The sequence below is a fragment of the Telmatherina bonti genome (genome assembly GCF_933228915.1).
Source record: "Telmatherina bonti genome assembly, chromosome: 18".
In the NCBI taxonomy this organism is placed as follows: domain Eukaryota; kingdom Metazoa; phylum Chordata; class Actinopteri; order Atheriniformes; family Telmatherinidae; genus Telmatherina; species Telmatherina bonti.
Genome location: NC_136616.1, coordinates 37,725,863 through 37,736,334, shown reverse-complemented (window position 1 = coordinate 37,736,334; position 10,472 = coordinate 37,725,863). Strand labels below are relative to the sequence as shown.

Here is a 10,472-nt window from a genome sequence, read left to right as displayed (position 1 = left end):
GGAACGGGAGATTCTCATGGTGATGTGGTGGAACGGGAGATTCTCATCATGATGTGGTGGAACGGGAGATTCTCATGGTGATGAGGTGGAACGGGAGATTCTCATGGTGATGTGGTGGAACGGGAGATTCTCATCATGATGTGGTGGAACGGGAGATTCTCATGGTGATGAGGTGGAACAGGAGATTCTCATGGTGATGAGGTGGAACGGGAGATTCTCATGGTGATGTGGTGGAACGGGAGATTCTCATCATGAGACGGAACGGGAGATTCTCATGGTGATGTGGTGGAACGGGAGATTCTCATGGTGATGTGGTGGAACGGGAGATTCTCATCATGATGTGGTGGAACGGGAGATTCTCATGGTGATGAGGTGGAACAGGAGATTCTCATGGTGATGAGGTGGAACGGGAGATTCTCATCATGAGATGGAACGGGAGATTCTCATCATGAGGTGGAACGGGAGATTCTCATGGTGATGTGGTGGAACGGGAGATTCTCATCATGATGAGGTGGAACGGGAGATTCTCATGGTGATGTGGTGGAACGGGAGATTCTCATCATGAGATGGAACGGGAGATTCTCATCATGAGGTGGAACGGGAGATTCTCATGGTGATGTGGTGGAACGGGAGATTCTCATCATGATGAGGTGGAACGGGAGATTCTCATCATGATGAGGTGGAACGGGAGATTCTCATCATGATGAGGTGGAACGGGAGATTCTCATGGTGATGAGGTGGAACGGGAGATTCTCATCATGATGAGGTGGAACGGGAGATTCTCATGGTGATGTGGTGGAACGGGAGATTCTCATCATGAGGTGGAACGGGAGATTCTCATGGTGATGTGGTGGAACGGGAGATTCTCATCATGAGGTGGAACGGGAGATTCTCATGGTGATGTGGTGGAACGGGAGATTCTCATCATGATGAGGTGGAACGGGAGATTCTCATGGTGATGTGGTGGAACGGGAGATTCTCATGATGTGGTGGAACGGGAGATTCTCATGATGTGGTGGAACGGGAGATTCTCATCATGATGAAGTGGAACGGGAGAGTCTCATCATGATGTGGTGGAACGGAAGATTCTCATGGTGGTGTGGTGGAACGGGAGATATTCATCATGAGGTGGAACGGGAGATTCTCATGGTGGTGTGGTGGAACGGGAGATATTCATCATGAGGTGGAACGGGAGATTCTCATGGTGATGTGGTGGAACGGGAGATTCTCATCATGAGGTGGAACGGGAGATTCTCATGTTGGTGTGGTGGAACGGGAGATTCTCATCATGATGAGGTGGAACGGGAGATTCTCATGGTGATGAGGTGGAACGGGAGATTCTCATCATGAGGTGGAACGGGAGATTCTCATGGTGATGAGGTGGAACGGGAGATTCTCATCATGAGATGGAACGGGAGATTCTCATGGTGATGTGGTGGAACGGGAGATTCTCATCATGAGGTGGAACGGGAGATTCTCATGGTGATGTGGTGGAACGGGAGATTCTCATCATGTGGTGGAACGGGAGATTCTCATGGTGATGTGGTGGAACGGGAGATTCTCATCATGAGGTGGAACGGGAGATTCTCATGGTGATGAGGTGGAACGGGAGATTCTCATCATGAGATGGAACGGGAGATTCACATGGTGATGTGGTGGAACGGGAGATTCTCATCATGAGGTGGAATGGGAGATTCTCATGGTGATGTGGTGGAACGGGAGATTCTCATGGTGATGAGGTGGAACGGGAGATTCTCATGGTGATGTGGTGGAACGGGAGATTCTCATCATGAGGTGGAACGGGAGATTCTCATGGTGATGAGGTGGAACGGGAGATTCTCATCATGTGGTGGAACGGGAGATTCTCATGGTGATGTGGTGGAACGGGAGATTCTCATCATGTGGTGGAACGGGAGATTCTCATGGTGATGTGGTGGAACGGGAGATTCTCATCATGTGGTGGAACAGGAGATTCTCATGGTGATGTGGTGGAACGGGAGATTCTCATCATGAGGTGGAACGGGAGATTCTCATGGTGATGAGGTGGAACGGGAGATTCTCATGGTGATGAGGTGGAACGGGAGATTCTCATCATGAGATGGAACGGGAGATTCTCATGGTGATGTGGTGGAACGGGAGATTCTCATCATGTGGTGGAACGGGAGATTCTCATGGTGATGTGGTGGAACGGGAGATTCTCATCATGTGGTGGAACAGGAGATTCTCATGGTGATGTGGTGGAACGGGAGATTCTCATCATGAGGTGGAACGGGAGATTCTCATGGTGATGAGGTGGAACGGGAGATTCTCATCATGAGGTGGAACGGGAGATTCTCATGGTGATGAGGTGGAACGGGAGATTCTCATCATGAGGTGGAACGGGAGATTCTCATGATGATGTGGTGGAACGGGAGATTCTCATGGTGATGAGGTGGAACGGGAGATTCTCATCATGAGGTGGAACGGGAGATTCTCATGGTGATGTGGTGGAACGGGAGATTCTCATCATGAGGTGGTGGAACGGGAGATTCTCATGGAGATGAGGTGGAACGGGAGATTCTCATGGTGATGAGGTGGAACGGGAGATTCTCATGGTGATGTGGTGGAATGGGAGATTCTCATCATGAGGTGGAACGGGAGATTCTCATCATGAGGTGGAACGGGAGATTCTCATGGTGATGTGGTGGAACGGGAGATTCTCATGATGTGGTGGAACGGGAGATTCTCATGATGTGGTGGAACGGGAGATTCTCATCATGATGAAGTGGAACGGGAGAGTCTCATCATGATGTGGTGGAACGGAAGATTCTCATGGTGATGTGGTGGAACGGGAGATATTCATCATGAGGTGGAACGGGAGATTCTCATGGTGGTGTGGTGGAACGGGAGATTCTCATCATGAGGTGGAACGGGAGATTCTCATCATGTGGTGGAACGGGAGATTCTCATGGTGATGTGGTGGAACGGGAGATTCTCATCATGAGGTGGAACGGGAGATTCTCATGGTGATGTGGTGGAACGAGAGATTCTCATCATGAGGTGGAACGGGAGATTCTCATGGTGATGAGGTGGAACGGGAGATTCTCATCATGAGGTGGAACGGGAGATTCTCATGGTGATGAGGTGGAACGGGAGATTCTCATGGTGATGAGGTGGAACGGGAGATTCTCATGGAGATGAGGTGGAACGGGAGATTCTCATGGTGATGAGGTGGAACGGGAGATTCTCATGGTGATGTGGTGGAATGGGAGATTCTCATCATGAGGTGGAACGGGAGATTCTCATCATGAGGTGGAACGGGAGATTCTCATGGTGATGTGGTGGAACGGGAGATTCTCATGGTGATGTGGTGGAACGGGAGATTCTCATCATGATGAGGTGGAACGGGAGATTCTCATGGTGATGTGGTGGAACGGGAGATTCTCATCATGATGAGGTGGAACGGGAGATTCTCATGGTGATGAGGTGGAACGGGAGATTCTCATCATGATGAGGTGGAACGGGAGATTCTCATCATGATGAGGTGGAACGGGAGATTCTCATGGTGATGTGGTGGAACGGGAGATTCTCATCATGAGGTGGAACGGGAGATTCTCATCATGAGGTGGAACGGGAGATTCTCATGGTGATGTGGTGGAATGGGAGATTCTCATCATGAGGTGGAACGGGAGATTCTCATCATGAGGTGGAACGGGAGATTCTCATCATGAGGTGGAACGGGAGATTCTCATGGTGATGAGGTGGAACGGGAGATTCTCATGGTGATGAGGTGGAACGGGAGATTCTCATGGAGATGAGGTGGAACGGGAGATTCTCATGGTGATGAGGTGGAACGGGAGATTCTCATCATGATGAGGTGGAACGGGAGATTCTCATGGTGATGTGGTGGAACGGGAGATTCTCATGATGTGGTGGAACGGGAGAGTCTCATGGTGATGTGGTGGAACGGAAGATTCTCATGGTGATTTGGTGGAACGGGAGATTCTCATGGTGGTGTGGTGGAACGGGAGATATTCATCATGATGAGGTGGAACGGGAGATTCTCATGGTGATGTGGTGGAACGAGAGATTCTCATGGTGATGTGGTGGAACAGGAGATTCTCATGGTGATGTGGTGGAATGGAAGATTCTCATGGTGATGAGGTGGAACAGGAGATTCTCATGGTGATGAGGTGGAACGGAAGATTCTCATGGTGATGTGGTGGAACGGGAGATTCTCATGGTGATGAGGTGGAACGGGAGATTCTCATGGTGATGTGGTGGAACGGAAGATTCTCATGGTGATGAGGTGGAACAGGAGATTCTCATGGTGATGTGGTGGAACGGAAGATTCTCATGGTGATGAGGTGGAACAGGAGATTCTCATGGTGATGTGGTGGAACGGGAGATTCTCATGGTGATGTGGTGGAATGGGAGATATTCATCATGATGAGGTGGAACGGGAGATTCTCATGGTGATGTGGTGGAACGAGAGATTCTCATGGTGATGAGGTGGAACGGGAGATTGTCATGGTGATGAGGTGGAACGGGATATTCTCATGGTACTTGAAGGCGGTCCACATAAGGAGGTGATCGTGGTGAAGAGGATGGTACTAAGAGGTAGTCGTGATAAAGAGAAAGGTACTAGAAGGTGGTCATGGTTAAGAGGATGCTGAGTTATCATCGTTATGAAAACAGCAACAGTTTTTTATCACTGATGTGTTTTATTGGATTTTTCACAAATAAAATCAGAGAAAGCAGGTTGTTCATAAAAAAGTGATTGAAGTTGTTAGACAGTTAAACTCATTGTCGGCCAGGTAGAAATATGACTTTTGATAAATAAGATTTATCAGTTTATCAGGGAACTATGACCAAAGGGAACTACGACCACAGGGAACTTCGGCCAAAGGGAACTAAGATCAAAGGGAGCCATGAACACAGGGAACTACGACCACAGGGAACTACGACCAAAGGGAACCATGACCAAAGGGAACCACGACCAAAGGGAACCACGACCAAAGGGAACCACGACCAAAGGGAACCACGACCAAAGGGAACCACGACCAAAGGGAACCACGACCAAAGGGGACTATGACCAAAGGGAACCATGACCAAAGGGGACCATGACCAAAGGGGACTATGACCAAAGGGGACCATGACCAAAGGGGACTATGACCAAAGGGGACCATGACCAAAGGGGACTATGACCAAAGGGAACCATGACCAAAGGGAACCATGACCAAAGGGGACCATGACCAAAGGGGACCATGACCAAAGGGGACTATGACCAAAGGGAACCATGACCAAAGGGGACCATGACCAAAGGGGACTATGACCAAAGGGGACCATGACCAAAGGGGACTATGACCAAAGGGAACCATGACCAAAGGGGACCATGACCAAAGGGGACCATGACCAAAGGGGACTATGACCAAAGGGAACCACGACCAAAGGGAACCATGACCAAAGGGGACCATGACCAAAGGGGACTATGACCAAAGGGGACCATGACCAAAGGGGACTATGACCAAAGGGAACCATGACCAAAGGGAACCATGACCAAAGGGGACCATGACCAAAGGGGACCATGACCAAAGGGGACTATGACCAAAGGGGACTATGACCAAAGGGAAACATGACCAAAGGGGACCATGACCAAAGGGGACTATGACCAAAGGGGACCACGACCAAAGGGAACCACGACCAAAGGGAACCACGACCAAAGGGGACCATGACCAAAGGGGACTATGACCAAAGGGGACTATGACCAAAGGGAACCATGACCAAAGGGGACCATGACCAAAGGGGACTATGACCAAAGGGGACTATGACCAAAGGGAACCATGACCAAAGGGGACCATGACCAAAGGGGACCATGACCAAAGGGGACTATGACCAAAGGGAACCACGACCAAAGGGAACCACGACCAAAGGGAACCATGACCAAAGGGAACCATGACCAAAGGGAACCATGACCAAAGGGGACCATGACCAAAGGGAACCATGACCAAAGGGGACTATGACCAAAGGGAACCATGACCAAAGGGAACCACGACCAAAGGGGACTATGACCAAAGGGAACCATGACCAAAGGGAACCACGACCAAAGGGAACTAACACCCAAGGGAACTAACACCAAAGGGAAGTAAGATCAAAGAGATCTATGATCGCAGGGAACCGCAACAAAGTAGGACTATGGTCTTCAGGTTCGCTGACTGTGTCTCTGGCAGATGAAACGCAGTCTGGTGGAGCAGTGCAAGTCGTTGAGGCGTCCGTCATGATGAAGGTGAGCGCAGTCTTCATCTCCGTGACCGAGACCGTGACCGGTCCAGCTGTCCGGCTGCCCTGGTTTCCACCGTCTGGAAACGGCAGAGAAACAAACCACATTTAGGAAGAAGTTGGAGTATTTTCTGATTTCCAGAATTACTGTTACAAACAGAAACTAGAACATCACCTGCGGTTCATGATGTAGGGTGTCTGATTGACCCACTCCCACCTTCCCGTCCTCTCATCAGTCAGGCCCACCCAGTAGAAAGCACCAGCAGAGTGACTAGTCACAAAATCCTGGTGCAAGGACACAAGTTTTCACAGCAATGGTCAATGAAACATGTCAGTTTTTATGCAGATGACATCATCTTTATCCTGTTTGTGTCCTAGCAGGTCATAATTCAGCCTGTGTGAGACGAGTGTTTTCGCCACATGGATGAAGCGACGTCTCTCACCCAGTCGTTGTCAGTCACGAGTATGACCAAGTGGGACTCGTGTCCGTTGCACCAGTCTCGGGCTTCGTGCCAAGACAACGTCGTCTTGCTGAAGAGGTAACAGCTGAAGGCAGATTTCTCCCAGCCCAGAGGACAGCAACCGGCTGAGGTCGAACCTGAGACACATGGGGACAGATGGACAATGTCTGAGAGTCGGGACAGATGCATGGAGACGAGACAGATCATAGAGAAGGAGACAAAATAGTACATTTTCATAAGTAATATTCACCTAATACACATTTTCTATGGTTATTAGGTGTGTATCAGGTACATAACGTGTATTCGGCCCGTGTTAGGTGTGTGTTAGGTGTGTATCAGGGATATATTGTGTATCAGGTGTGTGTTAGGTGTGTATCAGGGATATATTGTGTATCAGGTGTGTGTTAGGTGTGTATCAGGGATATATTGTGTATCAGGTGTGTGTTAGGTGTGTATCAGGGCATATTGTGTATCAGGTGTGTGTTAGGTGTGTATCAGGGATATAACAGATGCTACTGTTGCTGATGATGCGCTCTAAGGAACACTTGAGCGTCTCCACCGTCCTCTTGATGTTGTCCAGAGCTGAAAGCTGCTTCAGAGCTTCAGATACTGGAGAAAGAAAACAGACATGGTGAATGTTGCTCTGGCCAAAACGTGGACATGTTTTCTACCTTATCATGTCACCTACGTACATAACTGTCTATAAATCTCCTTCAACAGGCTGTTTATGTTCATCATCATACAGTATAATCATCATCACCATAATCTTCATCATCCATGCATAAAGAGAAAATATCACATTGATATTTTTAAAAAAGAAGCTCTTGTGACCACTTCTGTATGTTTGTTCAATAGGTTTTAGGTATTTATAATAGATTGAGTGTCCATGGAGTTTACAGCGAGGCTATCTGACACATGCTGTGTTGCACCTGAGATCAGCTGGTCCTTGTTTCCCTCCACTGCAAACTTCAGCCGTTGGACATCTTTGGCTGTGTCTGGACCAGAGGACAGGACATGGGTCAGAATGAACACAGCATCTGTCTGTCACACCTGGACAGGTGTTTTACCTTTAGTGAGCTGCTGGGCATTGTTCATGGACCCCGTCAGGTTGGAAAGACTTTTCTCCACAGACCAAAGTCGGCTTGACGTCTTACTGTCTGCAAACACAGCCGTATGAACTGATTTCAATCTGCAGGTATTAATCACCTGACAATTGCTGATGGTTGGTTTATACTAGCGGTTTCTGTGGCTGGAACATACCGGAGCATTAAACATTAAATCCCTTCATCAGATCCCAGATGGACAGATATGGAGGCATTGATGTGCTGTATGATCCTATTTACAAGATTCTACATGCCCAAGGTCTTAGCATTAGCTGCTAATGTGGGAGCCCGCAGAGTTAGTGATAGCTGCTAATGTGGGAGCCCGCAGAGTTAGTGATAGCTGCTAATGTGGGAGCCCGCAGAGTTAGTGATAGCTGCTAATGTGGGAGTCTGCAGAGTTAGTGATAGTTGCTAATGTGGGAGTCTGCAGAGTTAGTGATAGCTGCTAATGTGGGAGTCTGCAGAGTTAGTGATAGCTGCTAATGTGGGAGTCTGCAGAGTTAGTGATAGCTGCTAATGTGGGAGCCCGCAGAGTTAGTGATAGCTGCTAATGTGGGAGTCTGCAGAGTTAGTGATAGTTGCTAATGTGGGAGTCTGCAGAGTTAGTGATAGCTGCTAATGTGGGAGCCCGCAGAGTTAGTGATAGCTGCTAATGTGGGAGCCCGCAGAGTTAGTGATAGCTGCTAATGTGGGAGCCCGCAGAGTTAGTGATAGCTGCTAATGTGGGAGTCTGCAGAGTTAGTGATAGCTGCTAATGTGGGAGTCTGCAGAGTTAGTGATAGCTGCTAATGTGGGAGTCTGCAGAGTTAGTGATAGCTGCTAATGTGGGAGCCCGCAGAGTTAGTGATAGCTGCTAATGTGGGAGTCTGCAGAGTTAGAGTTAGTGATAGCTGCTAATGTGGGAGTACGCAGAGTTAGTGATAGCTGCTAATGTGGGAGTCTGCAGAGTTAGTGATAGCTGCTAATGTGGGAGCCCGCAGAGTTAGTGATAGCTGCTAATGTGGGAGTCTGCAGAGTTAGTGATAGCTGCTAATGTGGGAGTACGCAGAGTTAGTGATAGCTGCTAATGTGGGAGCCCGCAGAGTTAGTGATAGCTGCTAATGTGGGAGTCTGCAGAGTTAGAGTTAGTGATAGCTGCTAATGTGGGAGTACGCAGAGTTAGTGATAGCTGCTAATGTGGGAGCCTGCAGAGTTAGTGATAGCTGCTAATGTGGGAGCCCGCAGAGTTAGAGTTAGTGATAGCTGCTAATGTGGGAGTACGCAGAGTTAGTGATAGCTGCTAATGTGGGAGTCTGCAGAGTTAGTGATAGCTGCTAATGTGGGAGCCTGCAGACTTAGTGATAGCTGCTAATGTGCGTGAGCATTTGATCTTTGAATAAGCCGCTAGTCGGGGTATTGTATTAGGTGCTAATGTGGGAGCTTGTGGCCTTAACATTAGCTGCTAATGTGGGAGCCCGCAGAGTTAGAGTTAGTGATAGCTACTAATGTTGGAGCCTGCAGAGTTAGTGATAGCTGCTAATGTGGGAGCCTGCAGACTTAGTGATAGCTGCTAATGTGCGTGAGCATTTGATCTTTGAATAAGCCGCTAGTCGGGGTATTGTATTAGGTGCTAATGTGGGAGCTTGTGGCCTTAACATTAGCTGCTAATGTGGGAGCCAGCTTTATTAGTAATTTCCTAATAGCTGCGGGAGTTTGCGGTTATCTTTCAATGTGGAAGTAGCAGCCTTAGTGTTAGCGGCTAATATGGAAGCTGCGGTCCAGCATAATCTGTAAATATGGAAGCCCAACTTATTAGTGTTAGCTGCTAATTTGGGAGGCGCGGTCTAGTATAAGCTCAGGTCTGGAAGCTCACTTGTATTAGAGTCGGGTGATCATGTAGGAGCCAACTGTGGTAGTGTTAGCTGCTAATCTCAGAGCTAATGAGAATATGCAGAGCATTAAAGAGAAACTGTGTTAGTCTGGTTTCTCTTAATCAGTTTATAGCAGTTATCTGATGAAGAATAACAGGTTATTCTGTCTCCATGGCAACTTGATTCATCTCACGACTCCAGAAATGGTCAGACTATTCGTTAGCTTATGAGACAGCTATATTGGCTTCTGTTATGGAAAGCAGCTGTATTTGCATTAGCTGCTAATCTGACTTGTTGTTTCTTACACATGGTAGCCATGTTAAATTTCTGATCAGGCCTGATGAACGATAAAATGATCAATTTTGACTTGTGTTTCAGTTGATTTTTCCGACAAGAAACTCATGTCTTCCGAGCAGAGGCTGGAAGGAGGGACAGGAATGGAGACGCTGCTGATGAGGGACAAAGTAAAACCCGGACCTGGAGAATATGACCCTGTTTAAGTCCTGTACTGGTGTGGGTGTCCTTACTGGTGGCTCCCAGCGCTACGATGAGAACCAGAATGAGCAAAGCCGTCAGGCCTGGAAACAACCAGCGTCTGAACCTGGAGGGGCCTGAGACAGACATGGGACCAGGTTCTGATGGACACAGACAGACGTACGGACATTGTCAGGAATGTAGAGTCGTCTTGCTTCAGACAGCAGACAGAGACTTACCTTTGTTCCAGAAAGAGCTGCTGTCATCCTCGCTGTCGTGGTATTCAGTCGTCATGGCGATGTCTGTCTCGTCTCACTCAGGACGAT

General features: G+C 48.4%; 1 protein-coding gene across 1 annotated transcript; it reads right to left on the bottom strand.

The window, feature by feature from the left end:
* Window positions 1-5,871: 5,871 nt before the first annotated feature.
* LOC306769127 (C-type lectin domain family 10 member A-like) lies at window positions 5,872-10,426 on the bottom strand. The gene is made up of 7 exons (XM_079257679.1): window positions 10,200-10,426; window positions 7,787-7,876; window positions 7,649-7,714; window positions 7,236-7,328; window positions 6,702-6,856; window positions 6,434-6,543; window positions 5,872-6,338 (listed from the first exon to the last, which is right to left on the bottom strand). Exons 1-7 carry the CDS (start codon window positions 10,294-10,296, stop codon window positions 6,182-6,184), a joined length of 768 nt encoding a protein of 255 aa, XP_079113805.1. The 5' UTR covers window positions 10,297-10,426; the 3' UTR covers window positions 5,872-6,181.
* Between the last annotated feature and the right edge of the window lie 46 nt (window positions 10,427-10,472).

Bases quoted from the DNA above. Each gene is read 5' to 3' on its own strand.
- LOC306769127 (XM_079257679.1), bottom strand. From the start codon at position 10,296: ATGTCTGTCTCAGGCCCCTCCAGGTTCAGACGCTGGTTGTTTCCAGGC. The intron at 6,857-7,235 runs GTAGCATCTGTT...CATGTGTCTCAG, and splicing joins AGAGCGCATCATCAGCAACA to GTTCGACCTCAGCCGGTTGC. The intron at 6,339-6,433 runs GTGATGTTCTAG...TGCCGTTTCCAG, and splicing joins CCCTACATCATGAACCGCAG to ACGGTGGAAACCAGGGCAGC.